Genomic DNA, 18,714 nt, shown 5'->3' on the forward strand with positions numbered 1-18,714 from the left:
AAAGGGAAGGAAACCAAAATGTATCTTTTTTTTTTGTACCCAACAAGCAAAACACTATTTTCACAACCTTCCGACTGTGAAACATGGCAGTGGCAGCATCATGAAGCAAAGGATAATTATTCTCTCTCCCTCCCAACAGGGACAGAAGCTGGTCTGAGGTGATGGGAACGTAGAGAGCACAAAACTCTGGGATTAAAACTAGTGATCCATCAGAATGACCCTGAAATATGTGATAATGGTTTTGAATAATATATATTCATAGTTTAGAGTGGCCCTGTCAAAGTCCTCACTCAAATCCAATAGAGAACGTGACACAGGACTCTACAACTCACTTCAAAAACCTTTTTCCGCTGTATGTGAGCTTAGACTGTTTTTGTAAACAATAGGCAAAAAAATTCAATCTCCAGAAAAGAATGGTAGCTCTTATTGAAGCTAAAGCAACTCTAAAAAAAAATATGGTCTTCCAAGGGATCGTCTTAAGTGACGTTGCTAACTGCTGTAAGTTGGACTGAAAAAAAAGTTGTTGAACACTTCACAATGGAGGCTAAACTGACCACATTAGTTCACTTAAAAATATGCAGAGCACAATAGCATAAGTTTGCAAATGTAGTTCCAGCTTGAAACATAAACTCACTCTCTAGTGCCACCCAGAGGTCACATAGTGGAAGTGTACAACTGGTACTTGGAACAAAAACAAGCCACTCCGACTGAGGTTTGCTTTATTCATTTATTAGATGTTAAGGAACTCCACAATGAAACAAAATAATTTACTCATGGTGTACATGAAATTAGAACACATCTATTAGGGTCATAAAGGAAGAGGGAGGGGTTTGGAGGAGCATCTTTCTGGGTGGGAATGAAAAGACGAGGAAAATTCTGATTTTCAGCATCGTATGGCGGTCTTCAGGCTGGCACTTCAGACCAAAGTGTCGGCCAGACTCAGTGAAACTTCGTCAAAAAGTCCATCTCCTTTCAAAACACGTCACACAATCACTGAATACATTTTCCTGCCAGACAGGGATTCATGTTCCTTTCCTTGTTTTAAAACAGCTTATTCAAAAAAATGAAAGTTGAGGAGAAAGATGTGATGCAATCCATCCAATGTTTTTTTTTTGTGACTGTTTCTCGCACACATTCACGCACGCACACACGCAACATTCTCTCACCAATTTAAACCTTTAACTAAGATGTGTTTCATCCAACTTAAAGCAATGGAGTGTGACGTTTGCATGCTTTATTTCTCAGAGACATTCCACTGTGTTCTCAGGCATCCCTCGCTCAAAAGTAGCCCCGCATGCAAAAACTTTAAAATAAAAACAAAAAAACAAAACAAAAAAATAATCAGCTGCATGACTTGCGTCCGTATACTTTAGAAATCTTTTACATGCGCCAACGTATTGCATAGAACTCAGGGCTCCTGAAATTCCCTCCCACGCCGTTTATGCAATCAATGGCTTCGATTTTTTTATTTTATTTACTTTTTTCGTATTTAAAACTATAGCTCTACATTAATGACAGTCATTACAGCGGTATGCTTGAAAACAACGTCTGCCACCAATTCCTGCTCGACAAAAAAACAAACATTAATGCATCACTGCACTATCACAGGTCTGAGTGTAGATTATGCTTATATTAAAAAATTCCTGAGTATCTTTGACTGTTAAGGAAAGGGGACGAGACCCTGAAGTTAAGTTTGCTTCGTTTCACTACTCGATGGGATTTTTTTTTTAATTTTTGTATTTTTTGTTAATTGAAGTACCACAGGGCTGAACTATCATTGGGTTTAAACAACATTCACACTCATGACGATACAGATTTTTAGTAGCCTCACTTCTGTGGTACTTGAGATAATTAGTTCACTCATGTTAATCTCAATCGTCACGGAAAATAATTTTTGATGAAAAATAAAAAAGAAAACCGCTTTCATTCAAATTTTTTTTTTAAGCGTGGAAAACTTCAGAGTTTCTAGATAACAGCTCAAAGGGCGGAGCGGGAGGAGGTGTGGTTCCCAGTTACTGCGCAGAAGCATTTCTGCGGCCGTTCCCGTTTCTTGGAAGTTAAAACTTTTATTACACTCAGTATGAACCAGTGTCTTCACAAGTTCTACACCATCACACACAAAACAGAGAAGACACGAGTCAGTATTTCAAAAGATAAACCCAAAAAAAAGAAAAAGAAAAAAAACAAAAAAAACAAAAAACACCCCACGTAGGAAAAACAAAATAAATCTGTGATTTAGAGTACTTCCTCTTTGTTTTTTTGGTTAGACTGTTGCCCGGCCACTTGTTACAACACGGTTTGCTTCCTTTGTGTCTGCTGTGATGTTGTCCTTTCCTTTCTGCCGGCGGGGGCTTTGAACTCAAAAAGACGTGTTCAAACGTGAATTTTTTTTTTTTAAAACATGTCTACTAGTCATTAAATTAAAGGTCAGAAAGAAAAAAAGAAAACAAGCTTATGTTAAAGTAAGAACTGTGTTCGGTCATAAATTCTCACTAAAAATATTTGCAAAAAAAAAAAAAAAAAAAAAAAAAAAAACCCGAAGCATTTCTGGAGTCTGGCTAGAAACTGTCATAAATGTATCACAGCCAGATTTATTGAACTTCAAAAGATTTTGGAACATTTTAATAGCACCAATGTTTTGTACCATAGAATTCACAAAAAAAAAATTAAAATAAAATAAAATTAGAAAAATGTTTCAACTGCAACTCAGATGTCTGGAGAGATGGCTGCAGTTGGGCCACCTTATGAAGGCTCTTTAGCTCAAAACCTTTTTTTTTGTCTTTTTTTTTTTAATATGTAGATTACTTTTAAACCAATTTTGTGTACAGTATTGCAATTTGTGGGAGACCACTGGTATTGTTCCCCCGACAAAACATTAATTTATGGTTATTTTTATGTTTCAAAGATTTTTTTTAACCTCACAAACCACACTATATCTACAACTAGCTCTTTAAAAGACTATCACCATTCAAAACAAACAAAAAAAAAAAAATCAGACAACTTTTCACACACAGGGAAGTTGAGGATATTTAGAAGAAAGCTGAGCACATTCTCTACTTTGCATTCAGAAAGTTGCACAATCAAGATAAATTAAACTCTCAAATCCGACACAGAAGTCAAATAAAAGGAAAATCTTCATGTCCTTGTATTTTCTTTCTGAATCTAACATGGAGAAAGTAGAGAATGTGGCAGCACTTGTTTCACGCAACATCTGTTTCAACTAGAAAAAAAAACAACAGGAGTGAGACTGCCTGGACGAACAAAAACATGCACAACCATTCAGACGGCACCGACCACCAGAAACCTTGGTTCGCTCTCAAAAAAATGGTGGGAACGGAATAGGACAAGGATAGAACAAAAAAGAAGAAGAAGAAAAAAAAAAGAAAAATAGAAGCATCTCTACAAGCTAACTGTGAGATTTGAAAAAGGACTGGTGTGCAGAATAATCATTGCATCACTCAAAGACAGAACTTTTTTTTTTTTTTTTTACCTTTTTTCACTCTTTTTGTTGATCTGATTGTTGATTACACAAGGTTGTTGTTTTTACGTTAGTAAATGAAAAGCCAACAGGGTTATGTGTTGGGACAGGGAGGATTTGGAGAGGGAGTCTCAGAAAAATTAGCCTACGTTAGGTTTTCCTGAATCTTTTGCTGGTAGAGGTCCAGTCCCAAGACTAGAGGAAGTTCTCCTCTCAGTGACAGGTGTCCTCCGCAAAACTGGAGAAGTCAAATGTTGCTGCTCCCTGGGGAGAGAGAGGGAGGAAAAAGAGGCAGAATAGAAAAAAGTTCAAGATACAGCAAATGAAGTTGTTGGATTTTTTTTCTTTTTTTTGATGGACTGAAAAGGGTGTCTTCCATGAGTGAAAAGCTGAAGATTTTTTTTCTAAGAACAGTACAGTAAATATTATATAATGTGTATTACATATTACATAACACTAGTTTCTTTTATTAAACTACTAAATTTATGGCCTCCCTTTCCTAGTTCTAGTATTTATTCTAGGGTATTATCTTTAAATTCAGTGGTTCACTGAGATCATTCTCCACTTCCTAGTTGTAAAACTACAGAATGCAATGAGACATAAACCCCACCAGATGGCACTGTGGAGCAGAATCTTCGACAATTAAGTGACTCGAGATTTTTAAATATTAAAATGTTTTTGCTTGAGCTTGATATTTAACAGACAGCTGACAAAGTCCATAAATCAATCAGAAGCTTTTGAATTTTTAGTTTAGAAATATGAGTCCATATCATAAATGAATTAGAAAGGTGCATTAAAATAAAAACAATTTGACACTTGTTTAAAATTGTATTTCAAAGTTGGGAGAATCCCATCACTTTAAAGCTTTTACAACTTTCTGGTGCTTAAAAAACAAATTAGTGACAGCAAAGCTTAAATATCCTCTATGTGATGTCAAGAGATAGCGAGTTTAGGACAGACTTGCCAGACATAATAGCCAAGCAACAACTTTTTAACCCCGAAATGGTTAAAAACCAGTTTTGAAGTGCAACATAAAATGATATTTAATATTTTCTACAGCTGTTATATTTTTACCCACATAAAACTCCTGAGATTATTTGTAAAACCCCTGAAAAATTTAACTTTTTTTGTGCTTCACTAACCTTCATACCTGTCATTACAGCTTAGAATACAACAGAGTAAGAAAATTAGTTCTATGTACTATATGGTTTTTAGCAGCCGTCATACTATCTAGTTATTATGCAAACAAAATGAAAAAAAAAAATAAGTATTTGGAGCATGTTCCTCTAAAAAGATTGTTTGGGAAAAGACTAAACTGAAGAAAATCTACCAGGCTTTAAGAAATAGCCTCTCGACTGACTATTTTAAAATATTAATATTAATAATAATGTTTTTAGTCAGGTCACTTTCACAGGCCAACTCTTACTTTGTTCACTACTACATTGGTTGCTATGAATATATGAACAGAGCTTGTTAAATTGTACTACTGAGTGTATTAAACCACAAAAAAGGAAAACAACAGATTACCCTGTAAAATGCAATGAAAACTAGGGAACAACTGGGTTAAGTTTAGAGTTAATCTGATAGAAAAAGCTCACTTTGAAATCTGGACTTACCTGTACACTGAGAACCAGGGAAAAGGGGGGAACAAATTGTGTTCTGCCACCAGAACTCATCTTGCTGGCTGTCAATTCCTCCCTGACCACTTCTATTTAACAGAGGGAACTAGAAACAAACAAAAACAAAAAAACATAGCAAACATTCAATAAATGTTTCTGTGAAATTCACAACCGCAACAATTTGTGAACCTTCATTACCTCTTGCATGTCGCCAACATAGTCATAAGCGATCCCATACTTGGGGGTCTGACCTGCCGGTGAGCATACATGGGGCTGCTTCTCCTCTGCAGATTCTTCTTGTTGAATCTTGCCCACATCCACCTGTTCGCCTGCGCTCGGCACGGCCGCTGTTGCCGTTTTGCAGCTCAAGCCGCTCTCTTGCTCGGCAATTGGCAGAAGGGTACTTGAGCCCTCCTGCGAATCCAGAGAGGTCTGGGCACTCTTCTCCATGCCAGACTTCTTTAATCTTGGTAAAAATTTACCAGATTCCAGTTCTGACTTCCCGTAATAAGGTCCCTCGCATTCGGCGTCCTCCTCCAGAGGTTTGAGGTCGGCCTGAGGATCGTCGAACACATCCACCGGTGCCGCGATGGGAAAACTCATCTCTTCTTTGTCGGTCTCGGCCTCCGAATCACTAACACCACCAGGAGACAGCTCTGAGGCCGATATTGGTCGGAAATGAGTCCTGGGTGAAATGCGGATGGCTCTGTACTGCGTCCGGTTGATGCCATAAATTCGAGTGTGGAAGGCTTCACTCTCTGAATCCGAGCAAAGAATAGATTTGGGCTTGAATCCCGGACTGAAAGAAGCCATATCCTCAGGCTCAAAGGAACACTCGACATGGAGGACTTGAGAGAAGGGATTGTTCAGGTTGAAGGATGCAAACGGGTATTCTAGACCTTGCTCCTCTCTGTGCAAGCCCCCGTATGAGCCGAGCAAATCTTCATGGAAGATCAGAGAAAATCCCTTATTCAATCCGTCTCCGCCTCCTTTAATGGCCTGGTCGCTCTGCCCAAAGGAAACGAGGGGCCTCCATAGGGGCCGGTGCCCAGGGGCGAAGCGGCTGCTCGTGTTCATGAATACATCTCTGCCCGTGATGGTCAGCATGTCGGCGCTGGACGCGGAAGCAGCAGCGGCGGCGCACTGTAGCAAGCTATCTTGAGTATCGCTCGGCGGCACGACCGCCCAGTTTTTATCGCCGCTTAGTGTTTTCAACTCTCCATATACTCCTCCGAGGATGAACGCTGAACTTTCCTTGTCGGAGTTCAAGTCCCAGGGCTTGGACGGAGTCATGTAATCCCCAGCGGCGTCTACTTTGGAGAGCTTGTTTTTGGCCAAGTCCTGTTCTTCTTTCTTGCCATCCCAAAGGCGATACTCAGATCGCTGCACAGCCTTTTTCTGAGGTCCCTGAACAGAAACTCCTTTAGTCTGGACCTCCAGACACCGGCAACAGCAAGTGTCCGACTCATCAGAGAAGAGCCCCTTGCCTGGCTTGTCTGCCCCGTGCTTCGATGCAGCAAATTTCCCATCTCCTATGGCGGTCCAAATGTCTTTTATAATCCCTGAGCTGTAATCGTCACTCTGTTGGTTCGCGTTGTCTGAAAACACGTCTGTGCTGTACGGTTTGCTCTCATCCCTTTCTAGTGCTATGCCACAAATGGACTCTAATTTAGATTTTTTGGTAAAGGTCTGATTGGGTGCTGTACTGACGCTGACATTTTCACACTTTTTGCCCGAGTCCTCCTGCAAAAACTCCAAGATTTCATCTTCTAGATATGTACCCGACAGAGGAGGAGGGATGACTCGGTCCGGTTCATCTCTGCAGAACGGAGCGGCATCCTCTGCCAGAGCATTGCCCTGCTCGTTGTCCGACCGAGTCTCCTCTGAATGCGACCATGGGCTGCAAGTTCGCGTCGATAGATTCGAACAGTGTTCCGTTTCGTCAAAGGCACTATTTTTGGTCCATATTAGCAAGCGGGACTGCTTATTAGAATGCGGGTCGAGACAGCTACTAGAATTGGTGTTTTCGTGACTGACAGAAAGCGGGTCTCGGGGGAAGGGAAAAGTGGCGCCATCACACTGCACCTCGAAAAGGGAGAAGCAGGATGAATCCAAAGCAGATGCTTCACTGGGAGCTTCAGGAACGGCTGGTTCTTCTAGTGGTCTGGATAGCTTGCTCAGAGTCAACGACACGCTATCCAGCAGCGGAGAGAGCCGGACGGGAGAGTCTCCAAGGAAGCTTTCCCCGTCTATGTCTTCGGAAGAAGACGGGGAGTAACACCCCCATACATGTACCAAGTTTTCAAAATCCTCCATTAAGAACCCAACAGTTCCCGAAGCTTCCTGTGAGTCTGCCTCTATTGCACTTTTCCCTTGCTGCTCAAGGCCATCTAACACTAAACAGCACTCTGCCTCATTGTCTCCTTGCTCTTTGCTTTTCTGTCGAATCAGGCTCAAGATCCGACTCTCTTGTATCGTGTCTGAGGCACTAGTATCCAATATGGATTGATAAATATCGACTTCATAGAAGTCAGTGAATTCAGACAGATGCTTGTCATCTAAATCTCTACTATCTTCTGGCTGAGGGCAGCGCAAAGTGTCAGTGAGGTCGGCGGGTTCGCTCTCCGCATCGCCAGGCGCTTCCACGAAGTGCCCATCCACAAATGAGCCTGCTGGTAGATAGGCCCGCTGGTAGCTCTCGCTGGCAATGCAGATTCCCTGGATTTTTTCGGGCAGCCTTTCCATTTCCGCAGAAAAGTCAAAGCCGTCCGGAGAGCCCACCTTGCTGCGATACTTCGTTTCAAGCTTACTTCGACAGCTACTGAATGGTACAAAGTACTCCGTGATGGGCTCGGTGTACCACAGGGGCTCCTCCTTGTACTCTTTTTTGTTTCTGGCCTCAACTGCAGACTCCCTCGCTTCCAGCCAGCCCAGCTCTTTACGAATCTCCTTCAACGGTCTTTTCCCCTTCTTATAAAGCTGTGGTTGTTTAGCAGCGCTGCTGGTCGTGCCGCCACCACTCGCTCCTACGTTTCTTCTTTCCTCCTTATCGATCACCTTCATCTGCAGCTTCACCTGCCCGTTGTTGCGTGTCCTCTTGTTCTTGGCAGCCTCCCTGGATTTGTGCCTTACTCTAACTGTTTTGCTTCTGGATGACTTTGTGTCACCCTGATTCCCGCTGGAGCTCGACCCTGCCTCACTAGAACCAGAAGACCAGGATCTGGGTCGATATTTGCCCTCAGATCTGTGTCTGATCTGTCTCTTAGAGTGGCTGATGGTCTTCTCCTCAGCTGCTGCGCCACCATGGCATCGGTTTTCCTTCTCTTTCTTGCTTCGTCGTTGCTGGCCTCTCTCGCTGGTCACAGTAGGAATGGTACCACATGCCTCGAGGTGTCGCTCTTTTGCAGCCTCGCCGTCACTGTTGCAGTCTTTGGGGGAGGAGGTGTCCGTGCTGGTTTGTGGAGCTGCAGAGGATGATGAACTGGAGTATGTGCAGGCCTTGGCCTTGTTCCACACCGTCATGATCTCTTGGAGACAAACAGGTTTCTCTGACAAAGGAGGAAAGGCTTCATAGTACCTGCAGTCACATGAAATAAGGAAAGGGAGATTTAATTGTTATTAACTTGTGACAAACTATACATAAGTTAATAAAAGACCACAAAGCTGAACAAATCAAATTAAACAAGAAAATGTACAACTACCAAGATAATGCTGTACTTGTGAAAAGCAATGTTAAAAAATTACATTTGCCTGCACATTTCGGCCAACTTAACCACGCTTTATTGTCTATCAAAGGGATTTTTTTTTTTTCAAATGAGACTAAAATTAAATCCGATTAGCTGCAACTCGGCAGTTGTGTATCATACTGACAATGAGTTCAAGATCAAATCTATTTTAAAGGATTTTGTAGAGAAGATCCAAAGCAAGTTCAAAAATCTATTCACCATCCAAATTTATTTATTCACTCATAATGACACAACGGCAAAAAAACAAACAAAAAAAAAAACTAAGAATTCAGTGTTCATCTGTAATAAACTCAGAAAGTCAATATGAGGAAACACATCCACAGTATTCATTTCATACATTTGCTGTTTATAAAGATTTAATTTAAGTATAAAATGTAAAAATAAATTACAATCAGACTTCAAACTTACATTTCCACCTGGTCCTTAGAAGAAGGCGAATCGACACGTTCTGGTGACTGACAGCCATCCGATTTCTTTTGAATGTGTTTCTCTTCTGGAAAACGATAAAAAAAAAACCCATCTTACTAAGGTTACCATGCGTGATCTTTTTCTTTGTCAAAACAGCAGCGCAGCAAAGACAGCTGAGCAGGAAAAAAAAATTGTTTTCAAACCTTTCTGTTTGTTTTGGATGTCCTTAAGTTTAGAGCAAAGCTCTTCAACCAGACTCTCAATTCCAGAGTTCTGCACAGGAGACAAAAACAAGAGGAATATCTGAGATTCACATCTTTCCAGGAAACCAGTTAACAGTATGTGGCTACTGTTACCTATTGCACACTCAATATGTATGCATGCTGAAATTTGCCACATTTCAGCTATTAAAGACATGTTCCAGAAAATAAAATGACTGCAGTCTGTTTGCAAGTTGTAGTTGATCTAATAAACTAATTTGAAACAGCAGAGGGAACACACAGCATGCACTTCGCTAGGTTTGCATGGCAGTAAAAAAACTATTTTACTGGATGATAAATTGTCCCAGAAATTATTGTGGTAAGATTGTCATTTTGAGATCAAGTTGTCCCCCCAAATATTGGGGTGTGGGGGGGGGGAATAAACACCATAGTCACAGTAAATGCAAAGTAAAATGCGGTTTAAGAAGTTTTTAAGACCAAATATGACAAGTAAGCAGTAATGCTCAAGCATGTGTTTTTCTCAGTAAGCAAACTACTGAGACCCATAAAAGTCTAACTAAAATTTAGATGCTTAGATGCGAGCTTGATTCAGTGGCACAGATATAATCCTTGGTACACCATTACAAAAATTTAAGGTTATACATAAAAAGTTTTAATGAGTAACTTCACTTGATATAATTCCTCATAAATATTGGTTTATTGTAGTGGCTTTCAATACAAGTTGCATGTTATTAAATTATAATAAGTTGCTTTATTGTTTTTTTGGTTTTGCCATGTCCTGGAACTGAGAATCTAAAAGTAGGTGGAAATAATGAAGATTTAGTTTAGTTTATAACTAAAACTTAATGCTCAAAGCACTGGGCTTTCATAGAAAAATATCCACATTTCTTTTGTGCATGTAGTTTTAGAGGCTTTCTAAAACTACATGCACAGGTAAGAAATAAAACCATACATTTTTGTTTTTCTCTCTCTGAGCTGTCGGCAACTGAGCTGTCGGCTAGTTGCTAGTTGAGGGACTAGTTATCTTAATCCCTCCCGTTTCAAACTCTTCTCATTAACATAAGAATTAAAGAGCTAAATATAATTGATATATTTGCTACCTTCGACAAAAACGTTTAAGTCTATCAAAGCAATGCAGTCTGTTTTGCTAGTTTTGATTTCCAAGGCATAACGGGGCAGTTTATATGAGTCAGTCAAAGTAATGAAATAATGAACTGCAGTCTGATTTTTATTGTTACTGTGTTTCTTACTATTGAGCAGTGGAAGTAAATAAAAGGTTTACATGTCTTTGCTTCAAATCTTTACTTAGTGTTTGTTGTTAGTGCTGCAGAGCCACAGTAACAGCTCTCAGTCTGTGCGTCCGTTCAGAGCTGACGTTGCTCCTACTGCACTTTGGACTGAACCATTGTTCCAACAATGGCTAGGGTGGACCTACAAATTAATTCTTAGTTTTTTCTTTGATGAATGGTGGATTTACTTCATTCTTCCGCCTTTTCATATTGATATTGTTTAAATGCAAAAGTTATTTTTATGAGTTTTTTGCAGAAGACAAAGAAGAAGGTTGAAATATTCTCATATTGTAATTAAATCTTTTTTTTTCTTAACTAGAAAGAACTATGTGCTTTCATAAAATGTTGCAGCGATATCAGCGAGTCAGATATTTTTTAGCATGGGCACAGAGTTTAAAATTTGAGTACTCTACATACAACTCAGAAAGGCCAATTATCTTATCTGATTTGACGGAAAAAAACAAGCTGACTAATGCTGAGGAAAGAATGCTTGTACTAACAAAGTAATGAAAGGCCAGCGGCTACGACTGCAGCCAGCTGATTTGTGACACTATAGCCATGTTCATTTAACAGGAGCGCACATATCCTTCCAAAAATAAAGAAAGCAGCAGAACAGTGAGTTTTATGCACTGCATTCTCCGGTTAACATTTACTGCAAACACATCCTTGTAATTTACTGCTTTCTTAAATTAAGCGACACAATGTGAATTACTTCATTTACAAACTTAGGGCTTGTAATCAACAAAAACCACAAAGCAGCTGCTCTTGTTTCCAACCCGACCGATTTTTGCTGTGCTCCGGTCTGGTCCAAAATAGAAAGTGTTGCTGTAGCGCTTCGCTCCGGTCCTTTTATTTCCTCCTGCATAGCTGCTAATGCCGGTCAGCTGACAGCCAGCCGGCTTTGCTGCAATCACATGCAGCGCTTACTGCTTAAGAAAAGAGCACAGAGTCCGGCCCCCAAAGAGGAGCATGACACCGCTCCCGTGTTGCAGACCTTTCTCTCCAGCTTTTTATGTTGAATTGACAAAAGCAAGCCGCCATTTATTCATGAAAACACTATTTCTGTTTCCGTTTTACACAGAAACAAAAGTGTGTTTTTCTGCTGGGTTGTCCTAAAGCTTTTCTTCTGTTCCTTCTGGTCTTCATTAATTATAAAACACAGGCAGCGTGGCTTTTTGCTTGGTGAAAGCTGAAGTGCTGACCTGATGATGAGAAAAGCTACAGCCACCCTGCCAAATAAGGTGACGATGCATTTTCAGTTCAGATCTTCCCTTTTTCAATGCTCTGGCTTCCCTCTTTGACCCAGCTTTGTTCATTGCTTCTATGCTGTGACTCATGCAATTAACATCCGCCTGACTTCACCTAAATAACAATGACCAATATAGTCAATTCTTAAAGCACACAGTGCCTAGAAAACGTGTTCATTTAAAAAAAAAAAAAATTTCTTTTTTTTTGTCGGAGTGTGAACCGAGAGCAGAGTGAATTTTATGAGGAATCAACACAAAAACTGCATCATCCTGAAGCTGAGAGAAAATATTTATGTTTATTTAACAGAGAAATCTATAAATCTCTCATTTATACTCAGCTTTAATTCAGCAGCATTTTTTATTATTACGTTTTTATAAACTTTTTTTTACTGTTATTTATTTTTAGTTACTTTAAAAAAAAAAAGATTTTCTCATTTTTGGCCCCTTCTCTGCGACTCTTACAAAACAAAAAATATATGTATTTTTTAATTATGGATGCAATAAGAAATTGTCATTTCAAGATATTTTCCATAAGTTCTTGTGCTAAACCTGTTTTTATTATTTACGGCAGACTTTTAGAAGGAACTTAATTCAAACTATGCTACTCATCTTTCTTCATTTTCCATAATTATCAAAAAGGCTCACATCATTCTACAAAGTTGTTTTTCTCCCCTCTTGTAATAGGTAATTAATTTTATTCTAAAATCTGGAAACATATATACATTTTTGTTTAACGTTGTTAAAACATTTACGTAGCACATGTAAAGAACATTTTTGCAGCTCTTGGCGAGTTTTATTTTGCAGCAGCAGGGGGAAAGGATTGGGGACCCCTGGTTTACACTAACCCTAAACTTTTCCTGGTTGGTTCCTTGGTCATTATTTTGCTATTTGATAAGTAATACTCTCCCACAGAGCACATCTGTTCCCAAACTGACTGCAAATCACACAAAATTTGACTGCTTATATTGTGTTTGAGTTTTGAAGGTTGCAATGGATTTTATTTATCAGACTAAATAGGGTAAAATAATAAAGCACACCCATAAAAGCCTGTTTTTTATTTAACTAACAAACTGAAAGCTTCCTTCCACTGCACAACTACACACTGTTTTCTGCAGGTCTATTTTTATGACATAAAATATGAAAGTGTTACAGGGGTGTGAATACTTGAAAACATACAAACCAGTTTTTATTAGAAGGTTAAGTCATTGCTAAAGGTGGAACTCAGGGAGGATTTCCCTCAACCAAGATTAGAGCATATTTCCAACATTTCAGAAACTTCCAAGTTGACTAACAGCAGCTGACAATCACAGGATTTCAACCGCTGCGTAGAACAGAGCTTACTTCATCAGATGCAGAGCGAAGGCATTGCACGGCGGCTTGCTTCTTTATCTCCTCTAGACTCAGGTCGGTCCCTCCTTTCTTCTTGCCCTTGCCCCACTTCTTCCCAGCTCCTTTCTCCCATCCCAGGAAGATGTCATTCTCCTAGGAAAAAAAAGAAAGAACAATAAAAATCGCTTGTGTGACAATTCAAAAACAGAAACAATGACTTTTAGGGTTTCTCTTCCTTGGTTGAACGAGAGCCCACCTGGTCCTGCAGGTCGTAGTCGTAGCTGTCGTGCAGGAGAAGGCTCAGGACGTAGCGGGTGTAGATCATGGCGTCGATCCCACACTTCTCGAGCTCCTGGCCGAGCCAGCTCTGCACCGGCCCCAGCGACTGGAGCAAGGACATCTCTGAAGCGGGCAGGGGGAAGAGGCAAGAGAGGTTCTCAGGAGGAGCAGGACCGTCTGAATCGGTGCTCACAGGACGCATGGGACCTCAGGTGTAGGCCATTTTCAGGCAGAGCAGCCTCATGGCGGGAAGCTAGCGAAGGCGAAAAGGGATGAGGCAGAGCCGATCTGGACGATGAGGTGAGGGGGGAGGGCGTTACTCCAGCAGGATGTACTTAAGGGGTTCTACATGGGGAGACATATAGGATGTTTTTATTGCTTTAAGCAAAAAAAACAAAAAAAGAAAAGAAAAAAAGGAAAGGTGATTTTACTGGTGAGGCATGGCTGCTGAAAGCTCCCGGCCGCTGAGCAAAACACAAGACGTGTTTCTGTCTCAGGCAGAGAGGTCCATGGTGGGACTGGGTCTTACTGCACAGGCACGATCTGGAACACAAAACCAGCCTGTGTGAGTTTTTATGCAGAATAAGGAAAATGCAGAATGTTTACAATTCAAAATATTCAGGTCTTCGAGAATCCATCTTCACAATGTATGGTTATTAGAGTGATTACAGGAATGAGCGATACGGACTCAGTTTTATGACAATACTTTCCGGTCACAATAAAAACATTCCCCTTTGCAATGCACTTCTTTAGGACACCAGTCACAAAGATGAGGGATTTGTTTCACTAAGCTGCACACGGTAAACGGTTTTTAATATGTATTGGTGTTTATTGATGCTTTCATTGAGCAAATAATGAAGAAAGCAGTAAAACTATTAATCACTGATAAGGATGGTTGTGGGTTTGGTTTTTAAATATCATAAATTGGAATTCACTGTGAAAACAATGAATCAGATGCACTTTGGTGCAATATTTGAGGTTAGACATGGACACAGCTTAAATTGGTTGATCCCTTCATTTTCTACTAGAGTTAAACTAGATTTAAAACTAATATGCCTATCAAGGCTTCTCCAGAATTGCTTTTATTAGTCCTTTAAAATATGAACTTGGATCAAATCTGAATTGGCTCATTAAACTTTAAAACAAAAAATTGGGAATGTAAATGAAGGCAAAAACAAAACCTGTCAGAACTATATGTATGTAATCTCCAAGGGCAATTCCATCCAGATGCAATAAATTTATGCTACAGAGACCATTATTATGACAGTAACAATAGTTAGAAAAGCTACAAAAAATTCTTGATTATAATAATGTTAAAGTCCCACACTAGCCTGTCCTTACTGGAAGATGAAAACAGTTCCAGCGAGATCTGTTTTGAAATTCATAAAGTAAAAAAAAATTAGAACAGTCCTCGAACACATTTACTTAGACTTCTATCCGTTCTCAAAAACAGTAAAGAGACTGGCACAACGCGGTGTCCTGGATCGCCGCCGCCGCTGTGAGCCACTTTTGACAGCTGGGGGAGGGAGGGAGTGAGGGGTGGAAGTGGGCCGGGAATACAGAAAGCATGCGTTTCAGATGGTGAAACTGCGGCTTCGGACACCGACGACGCGAAGAGCAAATGGAGGCTGTGGAGATTTGATTGGCTGATCCGGGCGTCATTCAGCGGTGGCATTTACAGTCACCCGTCGGAGACGTCAAAAGGGCAAGATAAGGAGCTTTGCTGTGCGCTAGCACACGACTTGAGCGATCCGCACCCTTATGCATAATAACACTGAGTCACAGGCATACTGAGGGAGAACAGCTGAGAGGTTAACGAGCCCGGCCGGCACGGCGGTTTCTAAATATGGCTGACCGTTGTCTGGAAGCCAGCAGTTCTCTTGTACGCGCATTAGCCCCGGCTGCCAGTTTCTGTCTGCGCTGTCAACATACTAACTTCATTCAGCAAGTCAAACTCAGCATTACGGCCGTTCGAACATGCACCTAATTAGAAAAAAAAAAATAAAACATTTCCCAAGACACTTTGTAATTTATGCCTTTTCGCAAACAAATGTGTGAAGCATGAGAAGCTAAGGAGAAACAACACTACAATAATAATTTTAAAAGGTTTCAGCTGGTCATGGCGTTACATGCCGGCAGTTTGTGGCAAAAATAAATAAATAAATACTGCGCTGTGTCATAAAGGCAAGCTCTCTAACTGCGTGGAATAACATTAGGTAACAGTACGGCGATTTAACAAACACACGACGATAGTGACTTCTGTTATTAAATGGCGATATTTACGTCGCTTTGCAGTCAAACCGCAAGGTTAGCTGGACCACCGACCTTTAGCTCATGTTAGCCAAGTTAGCTACCTGGAGCTCTGCGTATTGTCACAAACTTACTTCTCTTTTAATCATGTGGCATACGTATATCACCCCAGGATACTTTTAGGCGTTTGCGTTTAATGACGCGGTTGCCTTATGCCTGCCATTAAGAACAGAACACTTTGTTACGGGCAGGTGAAGGGAGGTTGCGCTCAGTGGTGGCGTTATACTGCTTTTACGGCTTTCCATTAAAATGACGACAAACACAAATACGTCAAATATTAGGCCGAATTTGCAGTCGAAAAGAACCGGGCTTTAAATATCTAAATGCCAACAATAGAAGTAAATGCGTGCAGAGAGGCTGGAGCCATTCGAAAGCTAACGTTAGCTTTCACGTAGCTACGCTTGTTGTTGTGACTGAGGGGGAGGAACAGCGGCTGCACGGTACCAGAGGACTGTCAGACGTTTTTTTCCCCCTCAACAAATGTGCGCCATATCGTCATAAGGCGAAGGAGTTAACAAACTTAACATTATTCACCAAGCAGGACCAAGAGAAGCTCAACATGTGAAGAACACCACCGGAGTCGGTTTACTCACCTGCCGTGGCCTGAAGTAAAGAAGCAGCGAAAGGGGAGCGGCTAGTTCTCTCCCGCTGCCGTTCCGAGCTCGAGCTCTGGAATCTGCTGCGGTAGCAGCGCGTATCATGGACGCCGACAGAAATGGCGCTGTTTTCGCATCTAGCGCTTCTTCACCAAAGCGCTAGCGAAACTGGCGACATTCGGGCTCCCGTCCAGGAAGGTCATTCGTCGATGACAGGGGATACGAGGAACCACAATGTCCACAGCCAACGAGCCAGTTTCATTCACGTACGACTATTGAATGCGCCACCCTCCGCGTTCGTATCTAGGCAACAAGGCAAACCTCCACTGTCCCGCTGCGGTAGGTTTGATTCCTCCGCCTGGAGTATTGCATCAGAAGTCCAACTAGTACTCCCACAGTTTGCGCTCACACAAAGTGAAATTGAAAGGCACTGGGCAATGCTGAATGCAGAGATTTGAGCTGTACAAAAAATACTTCGATCGTTGTGACCGATGTTAATATTCACAAATTTACAATCGGATTATTTTATCTACATTTGACAATATTTAAAGATTTTTCACCCTCATTATATTCTAATGTAATTTGTGGTAGACAAAATAGCACTTTACAGGAATAAAAATAATAGAATTTAATGTTTGTTTGTTTTTAAATTCTAATCTGTCAAGCATGGTATTTGTTTCTTTCAGCTTCCTTTACTCTAACATTTCTAAACAAAATCTGATGCAATCAAATGCATCCAGGTCACCTGGTAAATCATTATAAGTCTAGCTGTCAGTGCCACACAAAAGGTTGGCCCCCGGATGTTAAGTTTGACGCATGTCCTAAGTATCAGTTGGAATCTCTGTGCACTTTTACACAACCAGATTTCTGCAGCTTTTTACAATTTTACTGCAAAAAATGGTTTTGTTTTCCATTGAGATAATAGAGAATATATGCTGGATTGCCCATTTCAATGCATCACAAAAACTGACACTTTTTTTTATTTTTAAAAATAAGAACAACATCAAAAAGCTTGTGTATATCGACAGGTAAAAAGATTTTGTGAAACAGTATTGCTAAGGAACTAGCACTGGGCATTGTACAAGCATAAATTCATTCAATAAAAGGCACTAAATAATATTTTCAATTGGCTATATGGAAGATGACTGATACACAAAAACAGTAAGATAATACCTTCTGTACATACATCCAGTTCTTACTGGTCACGTACCATCTACCCACACACATTAAAAGTTAAAATAATAATAAAAATAATTCTCAAAAATCTATTTTTGACATATAGACACAATGAAGAATAATACAACTAAAACGACTGATTCTTATATTGCATGTGTATGTGGATTTTTCTTAAAGCAAAAAAAGAAATTATAGATTTTTTTTTTCTAAATAAATAAAGAAACTCAGTGTGTATTGGGGCATTCTCCAGAGGCTGACCCTCTTCCATAAATCAAAGGTGTGTAACTTGAGGCCTTACCACAGGGGTCACCACAGGGGTCACCACCTGTGGAGTTAACATGAGTCGGAGCCTGTTGCCCGGCTGTTCGCACCACCATCCAGATGACATAAAAACACTTGCCTCATTGTTATGCTCGCAGCTACAAAACATAGAGGGCTTCTGCGAAGGAGTTCGAGGAGGGTAATCAGGATCTATATGTGTGTACATGAGACAAAGCTGATAAACAGCAGAGCTAGTTTGTGTGTGGTTAGCAGCAGTTCACAGGATCCCTGGGGGGCTTTTTAAAAACAGATAAGCTTTTGATTTGTATGTGGAACCGGAACAAAGCCACCCGACGGCCCACTGATCTTCCAGATGCAAAGCCAAGTGGGAGCCCTGTCAGTCTCCACAGGCAATATCCTGCGTTTCCTTTTATGAATCACCCTAATCGTTATTGGAATCGTTCTGCCATTCTGCCTCGTCAAGGTTTCTGCCTTCCCTGAAGCTGATAAGATCTCGTCTCAGCCTCGAGCTGTAGGCCGCAATTTAGCACTTTTTACCCGGAGCTTTATACTCTGACAACTTCCTCCTTCGCCACTGTTAATTGAAAATTGATTTAGAGCATCTGGCGCAGTTAGAAGATTCCTTTTAATCCTCTTTCAGGAAGATGGTTTAAAGGCATGACGGCAGATTTTTTTTTTCACTCCTAAAAAAAAACGACAAGATTGCAATGATGTCTGTATCGGCAGCTCGTTTC

General features: G+C 40.6%; 1 protein-coding gene across 1 annotated transcript; it reads right to left on the reverse strand.

Annotated features, from left to right (window-relative positions):
* Window positions 1-708: 708 nt before the first annotated feature.
* Window positions 709-16,802, reverse strand: kiaa0232 (KIAA0232 ortholog). Its single transcript, XM_055058638.1, has 9 exons — window positions 16,520-16,802; window positions 14,048-14,159; window positions 13,594-13,961; window positions 13,350-13,490; window positions 9,455-9,524; window positions 9,252-9,336; window positions 5,296-8,674; window positions 5,095-5,203; window positions 709-3,742 (listed from the first exon to the last, which is right to left on the reverse strand). Exons 3-9 carry the CDS (start codon window positions 13,816-13,818, stop codon window positions 3,726-3,728), a joined length of 4,026 nt encoding a protein of 1,341 aa, XP_054914613.1. The 5' UTR covers window positions 13,819-13,961; window positions 14,048-14,159; window positions 16,520-16,802; the 3' UTR covers window positions 709-3,725.
* Window positions 16,803-18,714: the final 1,912 nt, after the last annotated feature.

Source organism: Poeciliopsis prolifica, unplaced genomic scaffold (genome assembly GCF_027474105.1).
Source record: "Poeciliopsis prolifica strain line A6 unplaced genomic scaffold, Auburn_PproV2 SCAFFOLD051, whole genome shotgun sequence".
Classification (NCBI taxonomy): domain Eukaryota; kingdom Metazoa; phylum Chordata; class Actinopteri; order Cyprinodontiformes; family Poeciliidae; genus Poeciliopsis; species Poeciliopsis prolifica.